Source organism: Pleurodeles waltl, chromosome 6, assembly GCF_031143425.1.
Source record: "Pleurodeles waltl isolate 20211129_DDA chromosome 6, aPleWal1.hap1.20221129, whole genome shotgun sequence".
NCBI lineage: Eukaryota > Metazoa > Chordata > Amphibia > Caudata > Salamandridae > Pleurodeles > Pleurodeles waltl.
The window spans coordinates 541,379,840-541,404,035 of NC_090445.1; the positions used below are offsets into that span (position 1 = coordinate 541,379,840).

Sequence of the window (24,196 nt, forward strand, 5' to 3'; positions counted from 1 at the left end):
ACAGTGAGGTCCCACAACCACACCATCTATTAGACCCCATTACTTCACACAAGATATCCAAGAAGATAGTTATAAAGTAGTGTGAACCTGCATGGTGTGCTTGAGCAAAGTGAGACAGATGGCAAGAGAACAGTGTCAGGTTAGAGAGAAATAGGGCAGGAGAATGAAATGCATATGAGATAGGCGAGTTAGAGAGGAGATTGTGTAACAAAAAGGGAGGCGAGAGGCTGAGAAAGGGATATGTCTAAGGAGAATGCATTTAAAAAGGATGACAGAAAAAGTTCAAGAGAGGATGTCTGAGAAGGAGAGGATGGTGTTGATGTGATGCTAAGCTGCCCCCAGCAGAGGTTGTCACTGTACCAGGTCTAACTGAAAATGTGATACCTTTGCTAGAGAGGGATGGTGCCACAAATGTGCCATTAACTAGCCTGAGGGATGAGAGAGAAAGAGGTGGGAGATAGGAGGCGGTAAGAGGAGGTAGATAATAGAATGGGTCAGCGAGTGGAGTAAATGAGAAGTCTGTGAAAATATGAGTAAGGGAGTAGGTAGAAAGAAGAGAGTGGAAAAACAAAATGGTGTTTGCGAGAGGCAAGGTTAAGAGAAGGTAAAAAGATCAGAGAAAAAGGAGGAATGATTGAGAAAATGGAGATAAATTAATGCCGAACAGGTGAGCATGAAAGAAAAGGAAAGTAAGGGAGAAAGAGATTTGATTGAAAGTGAGAAAGAAATATCTAATAGTGACCGGGAAACATAGGAGGGGCAATGTCGGAGTTAGAATATACAACCATCTTTTTTGTTTTTCCATTTTGCCTTTAAATGGCTGCAGTGGCCACCAACCTCTGCCCCTTTCGCACCACAACAAGTAAACATCCCTGCCTGGGTATGGGAAGTCACAAGCCTGAGAGATCTTTGATATGCATAATTGTGAATGGCAGCAAGTAGATATACGGGAGCAAGACTGGAGGATAGAACAACAGTAGTGACAGGAGTATTCCGAGTTAGCACAGTAGGACTTGCAGGTTATGAGAGAAACATCACTGAGAGCATCATGACTAAATGCAGGAGGTATAAAAGAGAGTGGCAGTAAGTGTGCTGGCATGAAACGTAAGCTACATGAGAATTGTGGCAGCAGCACTCACATGTTCACTCACTCATCCACTCGTACTATCGTTTCAGTAGATTAAGCACCTTCTCCAGAGATCTATGTGTAACCTACATGCCACTTATACCTTAACTGTATATACTCTGGAATCTGTGGACACTTGCACAACTGATGATGTGTTGAATCTGCTCTGCAGGGAAGGAAGGTTTGTACTATGTGTGTCCACTGTGAGATAGGGAAGTTTGATTTGGTGCACCCATGCTATACCCGTTTGCAAAAAAGCAAAGTTTGTATTGTGTCAGTCTGATTTGCACCTGTCTGTGTGAGAGGGTAGCTTGCACTGCTGCTGTTCTGTTGTACCTTTTTAGTGAAGAAAGAGCATGTCTACGTCTGTTGCCTGGTCTGTACCTTTTCTGTGATGGCAAGACGCTTGCACTGTTGATGCTCAAGTTGTTGCTATTCTGTGAGGAAAAGAAGTTTGCACTGTTGCTCCATGTGTTGTACCTGTTCTCTGTGTGAGAGAAACCCTAATGCCATCCCCCTGACTACCTCCCACTGCCCTTTACCTTTTCCTTATTTTAGGGAAGTATACACTGCTTCGTCCCATCTTGTGATTGCGTTATGCATTAGAAAGACATGGTATAAATCTTTTAACTATACAAAGGCCAAAGAAGTGGCTTAATTAATGTGTGATATAATGCATGATGTGAATGAGAGAGTGAATCATCATAAAATGTACTCAGAGCTAATTTTCGTTTTTTCCCTTAACCAAGCACAGTTTGTGAACTAAACTAGATCTTTGTATGAAATTGTAAGAGCTGCCATGTGCTTCTAGGTCATGCGTGATATCTTCAGACAATTTTGGGTTTGTATCCATTATCATTTTGCATGTTGGAATTTTTGAATCTATAATGAGTGTCTATGCTGGAACTGGGAAAAAAATACTCCAGATTCTATTTGTTTGCAAGCAAGGGGGTGGAAACAGGAATCACGTTCACAAGTGGTGGAGTTCAATGGAGCAAGGGATGACAGTCAATGTGTACTTCTATGTTTTCAAAAACTCGGCCCTTCAAAGAAATAGGTAACCAGAATAAATGTGATAGTATATATGTTGTGGTTGATTTAATGGGTCATAAACAGCTTTAAAATAGGTTACCAGGTTAAGGTCCCTTCTCCAGAGACCTTACCAAGGTTGCTGATATAAAACAGTAAGATACCCCTGATGGTTAATGCACTTGCTTGTGAGATCTGTGTCTAGTTACAGGTTTCACTACTCATGAAATAGAATAGATGGAGATGTGCAGGGGTGGCACCAACCGCCAGGGGCCCTTAGTCAGCTTGGGCCTATAAATAGCTAAAAGATAGGTGCAGTGGCCCCTCACCATATTCTGCAGGGGAACCCTATCATTTTCCCCAATGTCAGTGTTAGTGTGCCTGCTACAAAGCATAGGATGTAACATGCAGGTAACAGATTTATATTTTATGTAGATGGTTCACTGGGTTAATGCTTGCATTGCAGATACTCTGTTGCTATCCGCAGATCACAATACACAATTTCTTGTAATATAGGTAGCTCAATACGCATAATTATTTATGAACCAGCATCAATGAGTTGCATGCAGACTACACAGCTTAGGTTAACAAACTTACAGTTTTTTAGGTCGAGTGCAAGCATATGGCCTCTTGTATATTTTAGTATACTTCTTCTGGCTTTAAAGCAATTTCTTTCTTTTGTTTCAGTGTCCCTTAAAAATCCTTGCTTGCTCGTGGTCAGACCTGCCTCTTTGTCCCTCCTTTTTCTCTTTCTGAGCAGAGACTAACTACTGTATAATTCCACATTGGTTCTTTATCTCTTGCTTTGACAAACGACTTTATCATTTCTTTGTTGCTCCTGTTACACTGTGGGTGTTTCAGTCTCACAGCTGCTTGAATTTTATTGCAGCATTCGTCCCTCCCATGTCGCTCTCATTCTTTTGCATTCGTCCCGGTTCTGTCCTTGTCTCCCTTTGGCTCCTCGAACAACTACTTCAACACTAAACTCTAACAAAAGGCAGCTCCCAGGCTCGGCTTGTTTTCTTTTCTCTCAGACCAGCTCAGCACATGTTTTTGGAAGCGAGGGCTCTCTGTTTTTCCTTTTGTGGAAACAGGGCTGTAAATGTAATTTCATAGCCAGTAGCTCCAACTCTTACAAATGTGAGACCTGTTGCTTTGCAAATACTTGTGCTGCCCAGTGTGTGCTGCAGCCACAAGTGCGTTTGAAGAACACCTTGGTATTTACATGATTTGCATATTTGTGTTTGTGTTAGGAAGGGGGAGGGGTTGTTCTTCTGATTTCACTCCGTGGGGGGATGTAGTTTTTACTTGTCCTCCTTGCTCTTGCGGGGCCGTGTTCTCCATTTATAGAAGTAGCTGCTACTATTGGGACATGTAGTTAATTTGTTTTTTAAATAGACACTTAGGGGGTTATTACAACTTGGGAGGAGGTGTTAATCCATCCCAAAAGTGATGGTAAAGTGACGAATATACCACCAGCCGTATTACGAGTCCATTATATCCTATGGAACTCGTAATACGGCTGGTGGTATATCCGTCACTTTACCGTCACTTTTGGGACGGATTAACACCTCCTCCAAAGTTGTAATAACCCTCTCAGTTCTTCGTTGGATTCTGTACAATGAGGCAGTACATGTAAAAGAATTGAACAAGCAACCAGTTGCAATACCTAGGTATCGCCGCTGCAGGATCACTTACTTTTTGCATATATCCTACAGGCAACACTTTGGGGACATGTTCAATTCTCCCACCTCGATAATCGAACTTCTGTCATGCAGAATATGGCGCAGATTTAAATTAAAAGAGCATATATCTTCCTTATAAGTAAGTTACACAGTTTCACAATATGAATTCATAACATGTACAAGTTCTCAATTGTTTACCAAGATGTGTTTCCTGGGAACCATAGTGAGTAAGCGCTAGTCTTATCTGTTATCGCCACCTAGTGGCAATAAATCATTGTCATTTTCAAAATATTGAAGGAATTGTTCTGTGATAAAATAAAGTTCAGACCACTGAATGTTACATTGCAAAACACATTGATTAAGAGTTGTGGTCCGATTTGTGTAGCAAGAAGGTGTCCCACCACCATTGTTAGTGAGGCAATGCCAATCCCTTCAGTCTGAAGCAGGGGCACAAGGGAAAGGACCATGTCCGCTTTACCTTGAGCCTCACCTGAGTGGCCAAGATTTCTTAACAGGTCATGTAAGGAGGCAATGCTTTGTGCAAGGAGGAAAATACAACTCTGAGCCATATCTGCTAAAACTGGCTTGCTGCTGGGGTCACCCCTTGCTTTGGCACCCAATGAGTCTACCCTAACGATGCAATGGCACTTCTGTTCTAGAAAACAGCTCCCCACCACCTGCGATTTCCGTTCCCTGTCTTGAAGGCTATATATATTTTACAACCTGAACCTTTATTTGCCATGTTGTCTCACAGATATATGTAAGGGCATTTAATACGATATACTGAATTTTTAGTAATGTTATCTGATCTAAATTGTCTAAGCAAAGCAGTCCCTAAAAGGCTGAGGATGTTCAGTTCTCCAGGGTGAGCTTGTTCCATTTATGAGTTGAGATGTAGAAGAATATAGACACACGCACTCTCTCTTTCTCTCGCTCTCTGTGCTATACATTTTAATTGTGACTAGACTGTCAACAGATCTGTTCAGCACATAATCCAGCAGTTTTGATCACCTAAAATGTGGACCAGCCCAATAGTAAACTACAAGGAAAGTTTAGAGTGTCTTGCAACCTGCAGTCGATGTAAGAATGTTATTAATATACATGACCATATTTTGTGAGCTTAAAGAATGCCCATACCACTGCATTTTGTACCAGTGGAGAATGGCAACATAATTTCTTACAGAAATCTATATAGGATAATTTAAAAGCAGCATAATCTTGGAATTTGACATTGTTTATATGCCTTGGTCTATTATCTTCTTCCACTAGTTACATTTCAGCCTGGATAAGTGCATTTATTGTGTGTTTGCACTAATTGGGTTTGCTACATCAGTGCCTAAGTAGCTCAATCTTATTAAAAACGGAGGGTCACTAAACAAATTCCTAATTTCAGTTACGTGTAAGCAATATGCAAAATCTAAGTAGTTTTCTCTTTTGAACTTTTTATGTCTCACATATCAGACAGCGCAAGCTGTCCACTGGCGAAAAGACCTATTGTCTGCTAACAGTGGGCTTAGACCATTGGCTGGACTGTCACTCGCATTTGCTTGCTTTTATCAGTTAACGTGTGTGGGCTTTCCTTCCTCTTCATCGGGTTGTCCCTCCCCTAGAGAATGGACGTTTTGCTTGTATCCTTCCTCTGCTCACTTTTCAGACACTTCTTTTTTCTTTTTGTTTTAATGCTTCACAAGCATGCATGTGTTTTCCAGCAGTGTCCCCCGCCATTACGCTCATGTAGCTCTTTGTCTGCCTGCATTCTTCTCCTCATCCCCCCTTCGCGATGAGTTTGCCCTCATGTGCTTCTCCTCCCCGCATTTCTTTCTCTGCCTCGTGCTGCTCTCTCTCAGCTCCACATTGTGCTCTCTTATCCATTTGTCCCCCCATATTTCTCTTGTACATTTGCTTCCCTTTACTCAAAATTTGTGCTGATTCTACCCACCCGCACCTCTGTGTTGCTTCCATCCATCCCTTTCACTTGAGTTGCTTCCACCCACCCCACGTATTGCTTCTCCCAACCTCTGTTATTCCAGTCCTCCACCTTTGAGCTGCTTCACCCACCCACGCGACTTTTTTTTTTTTTTCATTTGTTACCGATCTAATTCAGATGGGTAGGCCTAAAGACAAATGCTTTTGTCATTTTGTACACACATGCATTTTTGCTGTATGCACGTACAAAATGACATGGTGGCCGCTTCATAGACTTTTTTCACCTTTTTAAATCATGCTGCATGGTATCAGGGAGGCTAAAACCACTGCAAAAGGTCCTAAAGGTGGGACCGATTTGCTTTGCCAGTGCTTATTTTACTCTACAACATTTACCCAAAACTTCAATTGTTGCGCAAGTCTAAAAATCTGTTTTTGCAAAAAGTTGCATAGAAGATTTTTGTCCCTTGCTGTCCTCTTAGATTTGTGCCTTCCTTTACCACTTTTTCGACATCAGCTGTTGGAAGCTCTGACGAAGTCTCCAGTTTACAAAGCCTGGAGCATAAAGAGCTGCTTGCAGCCTGAAGCTGGTGACAGGAAAGCATTGCCCGGATAGCGGCGAAGCACTTGTTAGTGTTATGTTGAGGTTAAGTTTTTTTTTTTTTAAAGTAAATCCAAACGTGTGCCACTATAGTGGACTCTGAGCACTGACAGTTCAGGGATGAAACTGTAAGATCACGTTAACAGATGCGGCCAAACCTAGGTGAGACAGAAGCTGATCAGACGATATATTGTCACTCATACATCCTGATTCTTTCCCATTCTTAGCCTGTGGGCATCCATCCCACCTCTAGAACACTCACAGGTTGAATGCTGGAAAAAGCCTATAAGCTATAGTAACAGGTGTACCAAAAAAGTAACTGCACCATGTGTAAAAAGAGATGTCTTTAAGACTTCATTACTTTCTGCCATTCTGTTTTCATGTGGTTCTGCTCAATAGGGACTGGCTATATGGTTACATGACCATGTTTCTTACAAATGCTATTGTGGTGCCCTCTGCTCTGAGCATTACAGTAAAGATACTACAATATTCGCTGCACTCAGAAACTTGCCCAATAATGCTTTGCGGGGCATTCTTCTTTTCCAAAACATTTTTGCCCATAACTCACCATGTGGTGGTCCTAGGCCAATGGCACCACCATCAAAGCGGTCAGCTTGATGTGCCCTTTCTGTGGAGACCACCCTTGGGTCCCCACACTAGGTTGGGTGGGACCCCATCATAATAATAGAAATATAATAAATAATGGCAATATTTTCATTTTTTTGCTGCAGATAGAGGAAGAACGTAAACGGAAGTGCTTTAGTTATGTGCAGGGCCACTGAAATTATGTGGCAGAGAGGACCAAATTATGCAGCTGGGTTGACCAATTTATGTGGCTAGGAAGGTACAGCTATGCATTTACAACACAAATAGCTCTAACTCAAGTCAGTGGGAGATGTATTGCATTGCAAATGCTTGTTTCAATCTTTCGTTTTTCAAGGGCTACTAAAATGATTCCTTTGAGCAGTAGTACACGTTTATTGTAAGCGCTATGCAAATGGTTATTTTAATAATCACTTGTATAGCCCAATACATCAGACGTTCTTAGGTTGCATGCTTCTCACTTTCCAACACAGCTTTGAATAAATAAAATATCCGACTCAAAGTCACATTACGCACTTGTGAAGTAACAGCAAGCTGAGTGTTTTTGTTTTGTCAGTGCCAGTGGTTCCAAAAGGTTAGTCTCCAGAATGTTCCTAGCCGGCTTGAATCACAAACAAAAGAGGCGATAATGGCTATTTAGGTGACGCATTTTTGTTGTGTCCCTCTGGAAGTTGAAATCAGTGCTCTACCGCGCCTCATAGAGTCACTGCTCCCTGGGTGTTGCTGCATATGCCCCAGTGTCACAAAACTGCACCAAAACAGGGTTGACACATTTAAATGGGGCTGCCGTATGCTGGATCAGGTTGGATATTAGCTGTTGGATATTCAATCTGGAAGATCCCACACATTCCCAGCACGGATGATAGTATTACAATGAAACTGCAAATCCCAGAATGAGTATGTTGAGGGGTTGAGGGCGAGGAATGGTTGATGGTATCACTCTTTAAGCTACCTGGCAGCGTAAAAAGCCCCAAAAATTCAGTTTCTGAGTTTCTTTTTTTTCTTACAGAGAATCAAGAGATAAACAGTCCAGTGAGTGAAGGGGTTGAGCTGCCTTTCAGGTGCAGGTGGGAACACCCCACTGCTTATGGGCTAAATGTAACACTCCTTATTTAAAAAAAAAAAAAAAAAAAAACAGGCCACGCACACAATATTTTACTGTCAAGAAACAGATCATTTATGGGAGTTTTAGCTTTAGATATAAGACCACCGACTGCCTACATTCCTCATGTGATTAGCAGTTGCTTCAGGGTAGCGTCTGGTGTGATTTAGGTACTATTGCTGGAACATAGTTTTGAAGCGTCATAACATGGAAAGCTACAACGCCTGTAGCTGGCGCTGTTCTACAAGGGCCAACGGTGTCCTAAACCTGTGCTGTTGTAGCAGGCATTGGTGCAAGAAGCTTGTAACGTTAGTGTTGCTGTCTGTGGACATCAGAAGCATTCCGTGTTCTCTGATATTGATCAGCATGACTTACTGGTTCTCGTAACTTCTTCTCACCATCCCCCAGAAAGCCAGCAGGACGGTGGAATCAATTTAACATACTCAGTTGCCAGTTGATTATATGCCCGCATTAAAGTTAGTAGGAAGACCAAGGTGAAACAGGGAATCGTGCAGTTATTTGGTCAACTAATTTATAGATGCATACTTTCAAATCTTCGTTGGTATCCCCGCGTATTAGCTAAAGTTGGTCTATGGACTTTTCGTGTATTATTTTTGTCCAGGTCAAGCAATGCTTCCTTTAGTGTTAGTGAGTTGGCCCATACTAAAATAAACAGTTGTCGCTGCTAGAACTTCCGGCTAGCACTTTCAGTTGTCCACTTTGAAGGTGCATTAGTTGAACTGAACTGATAGCACAGTTTCTCCTGAGCAGTTCTTGACAATTCCTAAATATGCATAGATTGGGCTTTGGCTCCACCCAGAGAAGTATTGCTCTCTCGTCTCATACTATTAGCTATGTGTTGTATCGTTTTGCCCTCTAAGAACTGCTTACTTGCGATGCATAAGGAACTATTTTACATCTGAAAAGTAAACTCAATCATCGTACAGTTTGTTACATTTATTTACCTCTTGTATTCTACATAAAAAACAATTCTGATTTGCTACGTTTTCACCAGCATCGTTACAGCCAGAAGGCCAGGCTTCAAAGTGCTAAACAGTGGTTGTACAAGCAACACATGCAGAGAGCATTTGTGCATGCCTGTTTTTGTATATGTTAGTACATTAAAGCCAGATTTATTGGTGTTTGTCATTGCCTGTTTCCGATGCTCTCACAGTACAACATTGGTTGCTAACTATACGTCTGCTGGAATTTACCCAGTTGTCTTCAATTATGGAACATTGCCCATACGTGTTTTTTTTTTTTAAATTAAATTAAGTTATAGTGTGGACTGCTGCCTCTGCCACTATAGCCCTGAATCAGTCGTGTGTCATGCACCTTATGTTTATAATGTTGTTATACACACAGAAACAGCATTGAAGCCGCCACTGGTGACCATTAATATCTGTTATTTCGGTTGGTGTCTTTTAGGTTGGTGACCAGATTGTTGAAATCAATGGAGAGCCTACACAAGGTATCACCCACACCCGTGCCATTGAGCTGATTCAAGCAGGGGGAACTAAAGTTCTTCTGCTTTTGAGACCTGGAACAGGCTTAATACCAGACCATAGTAAGTGGCATCCATCTACATTACACTTTGGTGGTGGGTTCCTGTAGGATTTTATTTGCTTGTAAAATGCATCATGAATGCAAAACGCTGTGTTTTGTTCTTTTACAATGATTTCACATGCACAAGTTACCTCTCAATAACCACACTGAACATAACAGTATATCGCATATATGTGCTTGAAAATTGCAAAACGTTACAATAAAAAGAGCTCTCAAGTCTGTCTTTTGATAGTCCATCGATATTTAAAGAAAAATTATTAGGTGAGACTTGAATATTTTTACAAAAATCAGATAGAAGGAAAACAGCCGCTGATGTAGTGGTACTGTCTCCTGTATCTAACTTATTTGGTGTGCTTTTTTTCTTTTTATAAACACCATCACATTTAGAATCGGAATAAAGGGTGGGAGTGTTATGTTACTCTTTCGGAAGTTTCACTATTTTTTAGCACACAGGATTCTCTGTACACCCACGTTAAAAAATAATGTATAATTTGATATCCAAGTAAAACAAACTCAGCTGCTAGCATTTATAGAAGAAGAGGACAGTTTACAAAATGGCGAGCAACCAAGTCAGAAGAAACATGAACATTATACAAGACCTTACAATCCAAATGACAAAAAATAATTGATCTTGAATGAGGCACTTAGCCATTTCATGGTTTGATATGGTTACAATAAATATTCCTCTGTACTTTACATTAGTAGTAGATGGGTGTCACTTTCTGAGCTTATGATTCCAATCACTGAAGTAAACCAAAAAGTAATGGGTATAATGTTTGAATTACTATTGTCCACTGGTGATTACTAGGGGCTGCATCCCAGTCCATTGTGTTTTTGCCCACCATGCCACCTCAGATTAGACCCAGCCATACGCAAATCTGTCCTGGTGTTGCTACAATAAGAGCAGTCCAGCCTAAACTATGAGGCCAGGTTCCTCTGAACTGGAACACAAGCAACCAAAGACTGGTTTCACCTTTGTTAGGGCTCTTCAGTCGGGTGAAGCTTGGCTTCAGTGGCAAAGTGAGCGTGGGACCCACATCTGTCATACCTGTTGCAATTAATGCATCACATCAAAGTAAATAAAAAAATGGTAAGTGGGATGCTTGAATTAATCTCAGCCACTAGTAATTACAATGACTGCATCCCAGTTATTCGTGTTTTTTGCTCACCACGCCGCCTCACATTAGATCTGGCCATGTGCAAATCGGCTTTGGTCCTGCTCCAGTAGGGTAGGGACAGTCCAGCCTGAATGCCAGGCCAGGTCCTTTCTGAACCGGAACCAAAACTACCCAAGAACAGTTTCCCCCTAGTTGGGACTCTTCAGATGGGTGTAGTTTTGCTCCAGTTACATAGCCATTGTACTGAAGTAATCACAAAAGTGATAGGTGGAATGCTTGAATTAATCTCAGCCACTGGTAATAACTTGGAGATGCATCACAGTTAATTGTTTTTGATGTAGACTTTTTTTTCCAGTCAGGCAATCATCTTACTGTAGATGTAGGTGATCTGGCACTTCAAAAAATGCACAGGATTCCTCTAGTTTTAGAAGCCTTGATGAGCTTCCAAAATCTTTTTGGTGTATTCTCTTTGATCTGAAACTTGTAAACACATTTTTGACAGTTTCAAAGCCATTGGTCAAACTGGAAAAGTGACGCGTAAGTACGAATAAGTCTAGATGGGTAAGGGAGAACTGTAATAATGACCATCAAGTACATATAGAATGTGTTGATGACCAGTGATTTTTGATGAAAGCTTTACAAAAGGTATTTTGCTGGGCAGTAATCGATTATGTACCCAGCAAAATACCTTTTGTTAAGCTACACACTTACTGACGGAATGTATGTTGTTCAAATGTCTGAATGAATGGATATTGGGTCAGTAAGTGTGTAGCTAAAATAACATGGAGGTTGTGGGACCGCTATGTTGCTACTACGGGGTATCACTTAGCAAATTCTGTTAATGTATGAGTGCTAGTGGATAGTGCAGCCTCTGATATAGTGAAGACCAAGGTGGTGTGGCAGGCAGCCTTATAATATGAGTGTGAGTGTTAGCGATATGTGGTAGGTTGCATAGGACACTCCTGACTTTCGAGCGCGCTCAATATCTTACTAGATTGTTACAAGATTGAGCATTAGAAAATAAATGGACATGTTTATTTCTTACGCACAAAGAGCAAAGAAGAATTCTTCTTCTAATCTGCCATAGCTGCAGTACTGTCATCCCAGGGGCGGAGACATTATTCTCACTTACGACTTTGCTGGTGTTTTGACGTTTCTTAAACAGGTATAGCATATTAGCTCTTAGTAGCAGCGAACCTTTACGACAAAAGAAGAGTGTATGATCTATTTACGATAAATGCAGTAGCCCGAAGTTGCTTACTTTTAAGTAATGTGCTTGTTAGAAATAATCCATTTTAGCCATTGTACTAAGAGCTTTCGAAGTCTGTTATTAGACAAAAGCCAGAGAAATCTCTTATCCTGGTGACATGGTTTAGTGTCATGGGAATATTGCTTTGGGTTTAATGTTGTTAACTTCCACTCTGACTTAGCACATTGTATGACCTACCTTTTATGTAGATATACTTTACAGTTACTGACTTCCTTAAGGTTGATTCCAATGCTTCTAAATTGAAGAAGAAAAAAACATGCCAGTGATACTGATTTAATAGTCTTATAAGTTTTCTCGTGAAGCACAGAAGTAGCCATGAACATCAATTTACCAAAATGCCAGCGGTAGCAAAGGTGACATCACATACTATTTAACCTTTACTTTTACTCACATATGCATGCTTACACATACTCACATTTACACATATACACACACTCACCTGCAAGCACACACACAACATACATTTAAAATAGTTTATCTGATAGACTTCTAGCTGCAGATTCCTTACATTTGAATTCATCCAAAAGTCGTGAGCAGTACTCCTGCATGCTGATACAAGGCATTGATAGGCTCTGTGTCTGTTGCAGGTGGCATCCGTGCCAGAAATTATGGGAGTCCTATATAGACCCAGACAGTCCGACATCAGTTATTTTCTTTCTTTGCCATCCTGCACTGATCCAAAGAGAACTACCCCTCAGCTGTTTTTTGACTGGTCTTTTTTCAACTTTTGTGGAACTTTTTTTCAAGAAATTTTCTCCTGGTGTGTTGAGGGATATCTTCTAGAAAGACTGGTTTCAATCCCTGTGGATCCTGTTATTGGACGATGTCTGTGACGGATCCACACCTAGTGTGTTTGAGCTGTTTAAAGCCCGACCATGACCTGAAGTTGTGCTCTGAGTGCCGGGTCATGCATCTGAAGGCTTGAGGGAGCAGTCACTAACTCTGATGGCGGCCTGACATGCAACTCTGCGCAGGTAAAGGTCTCGGTCAAGAGGACTGTCCTGGGACCATTCGCAGATTCCGAAGTCATCCTCATCCCATTTGAACTCCTTGGGGTGATTGGGTAAGTCGAGGCACAAGAAAAAAATTCAAGAAGTCAAAGCGCTCTTTGACCAGGGAGCGTCAACATTCTAGGCGTCGTTCTGTGGAACCTGTGCCTCGGCCAACTGTGCGCCTCTCCGAATTTACGGAAGCCGGAGCGACCCCTTCCCGAATTTTCGGTAATGTGATCCTGCTTGGGTGCCTTCTGACCCTGCATGGTCAGAGGGGGGCCTCTTCGGCTTCTGCACCGGTGGCTCTGGCTCCGACATTAAGAGGCTCCCAGAAATCTATCCTGGATTCAGACCAGCTTCAGTCGTACCACCTTGACCTTACCCGATGCTGGTCCTAATGCTGACACTCCTGGCGCTGTGGGCACACACCAGTGGTGCCATCCCCATTGTAATGACTTTGACACAGAGTTGTATTGGCATTGCTCAAGGCAGACTCTGGCACGGGCAGGAGCTTTGCCTCCTCAGTGAAATCCTGAGCCTTATTTTTCTGGGTAGGTCCTTGGGGAAACAGGAGTCCAGAATACCAGCCTTTTGAAAGTGCAGTGGACTGGCGTGAGGACTTGGGTGAAGCCAGTGGACTGGACATATCTTCAGATACTGGCATGCTTTCTCACCCTACAAGTGGCTATGGAGGAAGGAGCTTTTTATGCTACTATGGTGAGGACAACGACTGAGGTCCTGGACCGCCAACTGCCCTTGACAGCCGTCAAGACTAATCTCTTGACAGAGGTACTACAACTGAAGTTTCCACCTCAGAACCCCTGCTCCCATTCAATGATGTCCACCCTGATACCTTACTGAGTACCTGGTCCAAACCCAGGGAAGAGCCTCCTGTGAACAGGATGATTGCCTGCTGCCATCACACTGACACTGGGGAACCAAGTTTCCTGATGCAACATCCCACCCCTGAGATCTTGGGGATCTCAGGGGTGCATTCCCTACCACTCCCCTGGATAGGGAATCCAAAAGGTTGAATTCATTTGGGAAAAATATGTTTTCTTCCGCCAGCCTTGCATTGCTGTCAGTGAACACCGCATGCATTTTGGACTGTTATTCCCACACGCTGTGTGATACGGTTGTGCAAGTGCTGCCACAGGTCCCGAAGGAGGTCTGCGCTGTAAACTCTTAGGCTGTTACCGATGGGGAGAAGCAGCAAAGTTCACAGTTTGTTGCGTGCTTGACATGATTGACTCGCTAGGCATAGTGGTTTTTACAACAGTGGGTGGCCCTGAGGCTCCATGCCTGGCTGAGGATGTATGGCTTTTTGAGGGATGTCCAGGCTTCTTTGATAGGCATGCCCTTCGATGGCACCTGTCTTTTCGGAGACAAGGCAGACTTGATACTCAAACGCTTCAAGGAGTCTCGTGCTACGGCCATGTCCATGGATCTCGCGTCGGCCCCTCGTCCTCTGTAGTCTGTCTTTTGTCCTTTTCATGGCTATGGAAGGGATTACCAACCACCCCAGCCACTGTGCTGCACATGCTGCCCAGCCTCTGCGTGGGCACAGGACCCATGGACCTTCTGGGTCAGGTGGCCAGTGGTCTGATCATTACACCCCCACCTTCCCAGCAGCAACCTCTAGTTGCCTCCCATCCCCACCACGGACCAGTTTGCGGCAGGGTGTAGCATCACCTGCCCGCTGGCAATCCATTACTTCAGACAGGTGGTTTTGAAGATAGTCCAGAGGGACTACTCCCTTCCCCTACAGGCCACCTCCATACACGCCACCATCTTACTATCAAATGATGGAGGATCATTTCTCCCTTCTCCACAAGGATGTTGTGGCTCTCTTGGCCAATGGGGACATAGAGAGGGTTACAGTGCCAGAATTACACTGTGGGTGCTATTCCCGCTAGTTTCTGGTCCCTGCAGTCGGACTTGAAGTCTCAGTGGGCGCAGCATCAGGGGAATTTCTCCGACATGGTACAGATCTCGGAGGAAACTGCACAAGATGTGGAGTTGTGGTTAACAAATTGTTTTGCACTGGGGCCTGTTTTCTGCCAAAAGTGGTCATGCCCTTTCATGCAGGCCAGTCCTTCACCTTTCCTTCTTTTTACGCATCCCCACATCCTTCTAAGGAAGAGGAGGGACTCCAGCACCTGGACTCAAAAGGAACATTGGCGTTCTAACTTGACCGTACAAAAGAGTTCCAGTGGATGACTAACTCTTTTTAGGGTATGTGGGTGTGAGAAAAGGTTGGGCAGTGCAGAAGTGGACTATCTCCAGATGGGCTGTACTCTGCATTGAGATCTGCTACCCACTGGCCAAAAAGCAACCCACAGAGGGTTTGTGTTCTCATTAAAGCTGTGACCACAGAGTTCTGGTCCTGGACATTTGTCAGGTGGCAACGTGGGCATCTCTGCAAACTTTTACCATGCTCTACTACCTAGACAGCCAGGTTTTTTAGGGGCGGCCAATTTGCCAGTTCAGTCTTGCAGGACTTTCTTGTTTGACATTGGTTCACAGCCCACCTCTATTCACAGGTATGGAATCTGCAGCTAGAGGTCTCTATTGAGACTGTGTAGCTGCAGATTCCTTAACAACTGATTTCTAGAAGCAAAGACACCCTTTTCAGGGCCTTACTGTTAACAAACCAGTAGTTGTTGTTCTTCATGGCTATGCTCTTCTGGCGTGGGAAGTCATGAAAAGAAACTGACGCTGGCGTGCCTGGGTGGTGCCTCTATAGAAACTGAGCCGTAATTTCTGCTGTGGACTGCAACGACGGATGTGGAGTCGATCGATGCCACAGGGTTACTGCTCACAGAACTATTCTGGATCCAGTCTGACACCTGGGGAGAATTCAAAGGTAAGGATTCTGCAGATAGATATAGGCCCTCATCACAGTGGCAGTCTGACTGCTGCCAGAGCAGTGGTCTGACCACCACGTCGTAACCTATGGGTCAGAATAATACAGATTTTTGCTTTGGGCGCAGTATAGAAGGATTTCGAAACACCAGAAGCCCACCAGTTGCAATTTAACTATCGGCAGCACAGTTCACCTACAAGCATTCACAGCGTAGACCATGGCCAGAAGAATGGAAGTAGTGTTGAGTCACACAAGGTAGACAGATTTGCATTTTTATGGAAATCACTTTAGTTATGGGATCGTCCTTCTACTGGCCCAGATATATTCCTTTTATGGGTTTGAGAAGCTTAAAACACGTTCTGAAACTTTACATGTCTATTAATCACATCAAGTGGTTAATCACGTCAAGTGGTAAAAAGTTTGTAAATTGTGTTGTGCATGTGATATCGCAGATAATAACTATTTTATAATTTCTTTTCTGCGTCCAGGGTAAGCTGAATGTTTTTTTTAAAACAAAGAATCAACATTTCACAGCTCCAATTTTGCATTTCATGATCTGCTTTGCCAATTATATTTTTCTGGTGCAACCTTTTGGTGACTGTGCTTTGTGATTTTGGTGTGAATAGTACAGTAGTCCTAGGCTTTTTCTCTTCCTCCTTCAGGTTTGGCTCCTTCCGGTCTCTGCTCCTACGTGAAACCTGATCAGCATTAAGGCTTTCAGTGCTTTTCTTGGTCTTTCCTTAAAGACTTGGTAAATTTGCATGCCTTGTGATTCAGCTCTATCTTTTTTCCTAATCACAAACCTTTCATAATGAACCCATTTTCATTCTGTTTTCAATGTTCACTTTTCGGTGGCTTGCAACCTCTGCCCTCCGTAATTGCACATCCAAATCTCCTGCTCACAAAAATAATAGAATTATATACAATCCATTTAAGTAATGATTTGGCAGGCAAAGATAACCATTAAAGCATATAAAAATGGCCTAACATCATTCTATGGAAGGTTGCGCAGCTTTGGTGGCTGTGCCAATCCCTGCTCTTATCTGCATGTTTGCATGCTTCAAGTTATGTAAATTGTCATGCATCCAGAATTTATTGGATTATCTAATGAAATTGAGTTTTTTAGTGCACATGTAGCAGCATGTTGCACAATTAGCTATAACTGTATCTAGAGCGGAACATGGTTCTGACATAGAGTGGAGGCAACTTTGTTACAATCGGTGAACGACTTCTCTTTGTTTTAACCACTGCTCAATTTAATGTCGACTCGTCTTCCAAACGTCCTAATGGAAAAAAGAAAAAATATGATTTTTAAACGGTGTGTTGAGGCACCTGAATCATCTCAAGGGTTAAGAGCAGGAAAAGAGTCCTTAAAAGCGGTTGTCATGCCATCGAAGAAACAGGATGTAGAATAAGTGGATGTTTCACATCATTTTTGTAACGTAAATCTCCACTCTGCCAGCATATTGCTTTTTATTTTTGATTTTACATGGAAAATGAGTCATGTAAAATTAAGCTTGTCTACCAGCTGAAGCATGATTGGTTGCTGCAGCGCCATGGTTAATTCTTTGTAAATCAGGGGTTCAGTGCCTAGGACTATCTCCGTGCTCCTCTCATCCAATGCCAACATGCTTCGGCTTTTGCAACATGCCCCACAGATACAGATCATAGATTGAGGTGAAATAGTTGCAACCCCTCCTGGATTACAACCCCACCTCCCCCCATTGTCTGTCAGAAGTCAAAGAGGCACATCTCTTGCATACAAACTATACAGAGAGCCTCTACCTCGCCCATGCGTGGCACTAGTTATTGAAAAGTGAGCTAGTTAATCATTGTATTATTGATCCGCTGTACAAGTCTTTGTGCTACTAACCCAGAGTCCAGCAGTGAGGATCCCTTGAAATTTCATACGAGTTTCATAAATAGACAGGTGAGCCAGCATGTTGCTGCTCCGCTAATTATTGGAATTAGAAGGTGGCATCTTGTAGTTTCTACTTTCTGTTCCCTGCATTTTGATATTGGCTATTGCCCTCTGTGTATCACAGTGAGGCCTACCTAATTTTAGATTTGTACACCTACGAGCCCATTGCCATGTACGAAATGTGCCGTCCTGAATTTTACCAGAACAGATCATCACATTGTTTACTGTCTTCATTTCTAAAATATAGTACAGTGGTATGCACATTTGTGAGTAATTAGTATTATTGACTTAGAATGTGTCCCAACTATGTAATGCAGTTGGGCTTACACACACTCATGGCAAAAAAAGAAAACTTCAGTTTGCCTCATTCCCAAATCTGGGTATGGATTAGATGTTAAATTATAGCCGTTCCTTGTAGTTTTCAGTTCACAGGAAAACACACTTTTCTGCAGACTTGTTTTTGTGGTTCGTATATTGCCACAACAAAGGTCGCCTTGTGGTAAAGGCAGTGAATTTGCATCTAAGCCAAACCAGTCATTCAGTCCCCCTCCTGCATTTAATTTCCCAAATTGTGATTAGAAGGATATTGCCTATATCTCAGTAGACTAAAACACTTCTGGCATTTTATATTAAATACAATTGTTTATTCCTGTTGTGCTGTAGTTTATCAAATGTTGACAAACAGTATTTTTTGTTAATTTCAGGTGAGGTGGATAGTTTAAATCCTTCTTCTTCAAGTGTTGTATACGATGAGATGCCACCGTTTTCTTCTCCCACCCATTCTGATTTCACAACTGAAGTAACTCATTTAACAAAACCTGACGAAGCAGTTAGGAATGTTCACATATTTGAGAAAAATGATGAAGCAAATAACAATGCTCCTGATGAAAACAGGAACAAAGAGACTGCGTCATCTACTCCCCAGCCGGAGAAAGAAAGACTTGAGATGAAGCTTGCTACTTCAGTCCAGAAGAAAGCCAACAAGAGGGACCGGTCCAACAGTCCTAGGAATGCTGAGAAAAAGAAGCCATTGGAAAGAGGGAAAGGTGACCATTCAAGACGAAGCAGGTCTGTTAGTCCAAGAAAGCCAGATAACAAAAACTCCAGGGAACATCAAGAACTGGTACTCAGTCCGAACAAAAATGATTCAAGACAAAAACTTAGAGATGTTAAAGACAGATCTGTGAGCCCAAGAAAATCGAACATTACAAACCTGGAAGTCAATAGGAGAGATACTGTTGCTGCTAATGATCAATCTAAAAGAAACAGAAGTAGATCTGTCAGTCCTAAAAAGCCTCAAAAGACAGAAGGGAGTAAGGACAAAGTGTACACTGAAAAGGATAAATCCCCTAAAGGTCAAGGCAAAAAATCTACGCTTGATAAGGCTGAAAATGTTCAGCACCCCAAGGACAGAAGGGAAAGGTCTGGAAATACAAGATCAGATACTGGACAGCATAACAGCAATCAGAAAAATGAGAAGAGGTCTCCAGGAACAAAGGGCAAAGGTGCTGAAGAAAAAGCTGTGTCATCAGAAAGGCCACGTGAGTCCTCTAAAAAAATGAACGGGGATGAGAAAGTAAAGAGAGTTTCTTCTGGAGATCCAACCTCTTATCAAACCAAAACACAAACAAACAGTCGAAAGAGGTCAGAAAAAAACACGGAGGAAAAGAGACAAGCTGATGAACTAGCTCTTTCAGGCAAAGTGCACAAGAATGAAAAGGTCTCTGAGGCGACAGATAAAACCAAAGATGATGCAATGTCAAAGCCTGACAGCAGTTCTGGGATGAGGAAAGCCCCCATAACTCCTGGGCCTTGGAAAGTTCCAAGTGCCAGCAAAATCACAGAGACAATTGTGAAGGACAAACGGGTTTGACTGAAAATCCCTTTAAAGCTGCAAGTACCTTACTAATCGATGTCAAAAAAAGCATCGCTTGTTTCAAATTTGGAAATTTTCAGAAGAAATACATAGTGTACAGGGGGCTGAAAATGTGCCTGTTTCTTTTGACTGCAAACAAAAGCAACTTACATGAAGGACACCTATTGTTGCTTAAAATGAACAGTCTTCCACAACTTCATGGTGTGTCTCTTCCATTTATGAAGGTGTTCTGCTTCTTTTTTGACACTGTACTGCTAAGTAGTTTGGATATACTTGTGGAGCTTGAACAAAATTATATATTGCCAATGTGATAATTTCTCATGTCCTGTTATTGTGCCAATCTATTTGCTTGATTTGTTTTGTCTTCATCAATTATGTATTTACTGCAGTTTTCAACTTTAACAGAACATGCAATATTTTGTTCCAAATCAGATGTTTGCTCAGTAGCATGATGCATGTGGGCATACCCTAAGACAAGACTTTGTTTTGAGATGATTAACAAAGATTAAAAACAATCTTCACACTGTACTCAGTCTGGCAAATACTCTATGTAGGATTTTACAATTACGCTGGCTGTTCAAAGGGAAAATACCCTGCTATGTGTAATTGGGCTGAAACATAATGGAAATAGTGCTAAGTATTTGACACACCCTAATTTAACTAGAGGTTCAGTAGCCACCTGATTTAATGGACCTCTACTTATTAAATATTTTTCCGTTTTAATCAAACCTTCTGTATTACCAAATTACTTTACAGTCCGCCCTTGTTGAAATCATGTTTCAACATTTTTGAATCTACAGCATCAATAGATTACTACTTTACCGCCTTTAATGGTCATTTAAAACTATCCATACCAGAAATATTGCTTTTGTATATTATTTGCCTATGAGTCTGAGGGATTTCCTTTTAGCCAGTAGTTACGGCACACCCTGTATTTATAATGATATAGGAACACCATGAAGAGGTTACATCTAGTTTCGTTTTTAATCTGGTTATAATTGGAATAATTATTTGAAAATTAAACACTAAAAAGTCCTATTATTCAGATCTATTATTATGTAAACCAAATGCCAGAGCCACGATCCACCATCTCCATCAACCACTACCCCGCCTATTTACAATACAACCCAGCTTAGATTACCATTGCAGATTGCTTTGTCAGTGAGATATTTATGCAAACTATATCATTGACACTGTGTTTTAAATATCTGACCACAATACAGCATTACCTATTAAATAAATAATTACTGCTTGAGTGAAAAGTTCAAAATTAGATGCACTGTTTAAAAACAGAATGAACTACCATTTCTCCTTCGTTCAGTGGTTTAAATATATCTCATGTTATGCTGTCCGCTGGTAAATGTGTAATTCCAAACTTCCAATTATCAGCCACGGTCATTTGATTCAAGAAAAATTTTCATCAAATGTACACTAGTAGTATTTACTCAGCACCTACTAAAGATCTTATGAATTGCATTATAATTAACTGGTAAAAAAACTGAGAAATTGTTGATGAAACTTTATAGTACATGGAAGGTGAAATGCAGATGATTTTTTTCTCTTTTGACATCAAAGTTTATTCCTGTAGCATTGCTGCACAAAAACGTCTCTGAAATCAGGCTACATATCAGTGCCTATTGTGGAATAAAATGAATTTTTTAATATTTGTGATTTGCCTTGTTAGGAATGAAGGATAATACATTAGGGGATGGAAACCTAACTTATATTTTGACCTTTTTAAATTAGATTTTAAATGAATACTCCGTGGTGTATTGATTGCTACCCAGAGTAAATATTAATGGCCGAAATTAATTAAACCATTCCATTTATCATCTTTTGGTTTTCTTACTACTCCAAGATGAGTAAAGATATCAAAAGAACATATAATTTGAATGAGTTGAAGGTAGTGTTAATGTCTGGAGTATTTATATGCCATATTTTTTTATGGCTGAACAAAGTTGGATTTGTAGCAGATGATGCCAACAGGTGATTTTAAAATGAACACCAACCGTGGCCAAATAATAGCTGGAATTTTAGGAAAATATGTTCAGTATCTTACTTTGTTGATCTTTGATTGATATCGGATCTTTATTAAACAGGAATTAAATATGTGACCACTCTCTTGACAACAGTATTTTTAAAGTTTGATATAAACTCAGTTTGCTTATCTTTAATTCAGTTAAACGAAAACATGAAAAACATTTCTCTAAAAATTCTACTCAGTCCATTTAGTGGGCGAAATAAGATCAGAGGTTATTTCTAAAACTTGGCAGATAGTGCATGTATGCATAAATGTTAATTGGCTTGTTCTTTTAGTTTGCATTATGTATCTGCATAGGCTGCGTGTACAAATTTTCTCAAACTTGACTGTGAAATGAGTTTGTGTTTGAAAATATCTCCAGTTAGGTATTTAAGAGCAACCTTGGTTCTTTTATTTTTCTGCACCCATTATTGCTGTAAAATGTAATATCCTGTTTTCCAACCACCGCTCATGTCAACAGTTCATGGGAAGGAAATAATAATATTTCAAAAAAGTTTGTTTTCTTTAATACTCAGAGCATTGTTTTATTTGTCTCAATGTGACTTAATTTAATGTCGTGCTGTATGTTGGTATGATGTGAATCCTCCTATCCTGACGAATGTGTATCTATATTTACTGTATAATGACTTCGCAATGTGGCCTTGGAATGCCAAGAAGAAACAAAATGGATGTACTGGTTGTAAATGTTTATATATTGTACAGCACCTTTATATATAAATATATATATTATACATACCTCTAAGGCTCCGATTAGAAAGAGACACCTGTAAATTACTCATTATTTTTTATATAGATATATTAAAAGGAAATTCAGCTCATGGCCTTTGTTCATGCACTGATAAATACATTTTCTGTATACTTCAAATTGAATATATTCAATATTGTTCTACTGTATTGTTCTGCATTATAGGGCTCTCTCACACATGTAATATAAATGTTGGTTTCCCATAAAATGTACATTGATTTAGATTATATATTAAAATTATATGGGCAAATAAAATTTCCCGTTGGCATCCTGTATTTACTGTACCAGCCTTGTCTTTTTAAATTCACAAATTAGCATTTATTTGACTGTTTAATTGGAAGGATCTGCTATTGGCCCTCTTCAGAGCTGTTTTTTTTCTTGGGGGTGTAGTGTTTAAGCTCTCTGAAAAACATTGCATTATTTAAATAACTATCACACATTTCATATTGACGTAATCATAACCATAAATTGAGTTTAACCAATTCCTCAAATATGTCAGTAATTCACGTGTAGCCAAATAAAAGGTTTGTTTGAATGGTTATTAATGGTATGTGCCCCGAAGTTAAATAGAAGTATATCAGATTAATTATTCAGTAAATTCTGCTTGATGTATGTGACACGGAACCAAAAAACTGTTTTAATATCATTTTCACTATTTCTCAATATCATTGTAAAAAGAAAATCAGGGCTCTTTCATAAACGTTTTGTGACAGAGGTTTGCGCTGTCTTGTTATAAGCATGTACAACAGCTGAGTTTGAGTCAGACGTACGCTTCAGAAGATTTATTGAATTTAAGATGGCCCTTGTATTGAATCAATTAAAATGAACCCATGTGGAATGGCTTGCGAAAGTGTTTACATCCTACCAGCCTCTACTATATTGAATTTTATTACTTTATTTGTTTTTCCTTTGAAAAGGAGTCTAGCACACTTTCATACATAAATATTATCAAATGTAAGTTAGTTTTCTAGGAACTAATTACCCATTCGAGGAGAAATTGGTGTATGGCATATCTAAAATCTTTTCAATTTGGACATGCGTTTTAATACAAGGTAGGGTGCTACTTTGAGCTCTCAGATCCAGTGGCGGCCGGCAGCTTTAGGAGGGAGGGGCGGGCTGGAAGCACACAAACACTCATTCTTTCACACACACACACACGCACGCACGCACATCCATTAACAACACTCATAACATTCAAACATGCATGCACACACCAAACATTCATTTTAAACTATCACACACTTACCTTCAGCCTCGGAGGTCCCAGGAGGGTTAGGACTGCTGCCTTCCCTCATTGGCTGACCCTAGGTCAGCCAATGAGGGAAGGCAGCAGTACCAGCCTCGTCACAGAGTGGGATGGGGTAAGTGAGTCTGCTGACCCCACCCCACTCTGTGACGCAAGTGTCACTGATTGACACTCGTCCTGGGTGCTTAAACCTGAAGTGCCCAGGTCGAAGTCAATGGGTGACGCTTTCCTCGTCACCCAGGGGAGGGCCTTGAGGCACCTTTGCTGAGCGGAGGAGGTCACACCCATAGGAGCTGTGACCTCCTCAGTCCAGCAAAGTTCAGCTCAGGAAGAGAGGAGTCTGCGCAAATCGCGCATGTCTGCTCCTGACTGCCTGACCTGAACATGAAGAGTGTCTGTCAGGCTGACCTTTGTTCAGCCTGACAGACACTCTTCATGAGGGGCAAAAGGTGGGGGCCATGGCCCCTCCGCCCTAAAGGACCGGCC

The 24,196-nt window shown here is 41.2% G+C and overlaps 1 protein-coding gene across 2 annotated transcripts in view; it reads left to right on the forward strand.

Moving 5' to 3' along the window:
* MAGI3 (membrane associated guanylate kinase, WW and PDZ domain containing 3) overlaps positions 1 to 22,739 on the forward strand; it is a 946,614-nt gene extending 923,875 nt beyond the window's left edge. Inside the window, exons 20-22 of one of the 2 annotated variants that reach the window (XM_069238693.1) lie at positions 9,498 to 9,636; positions 16,544 to 16,632; positions 18,507 to 22,739. In XM_069238693.1, the coding sequence (XP_069094794.1) occupies positions 9,498 to 9,636; positions 16,544 to 16,593 (189 nt within the window). In that variant the 3' untranslated portion in view covers positions 16,594 to 16,632; positions 18,507 to 22,739. The remainder of the gene's footprint in view (positions 1 to 9,497; positions 9,637 to 16,543; positions 16,633 to 18,506) is intronic. The other variant, XM_069238692.1, reaches the window with a different exon arrangement.
* Positions 22,740 to 24,196: the final 1,457 nt, after the last annotated feature.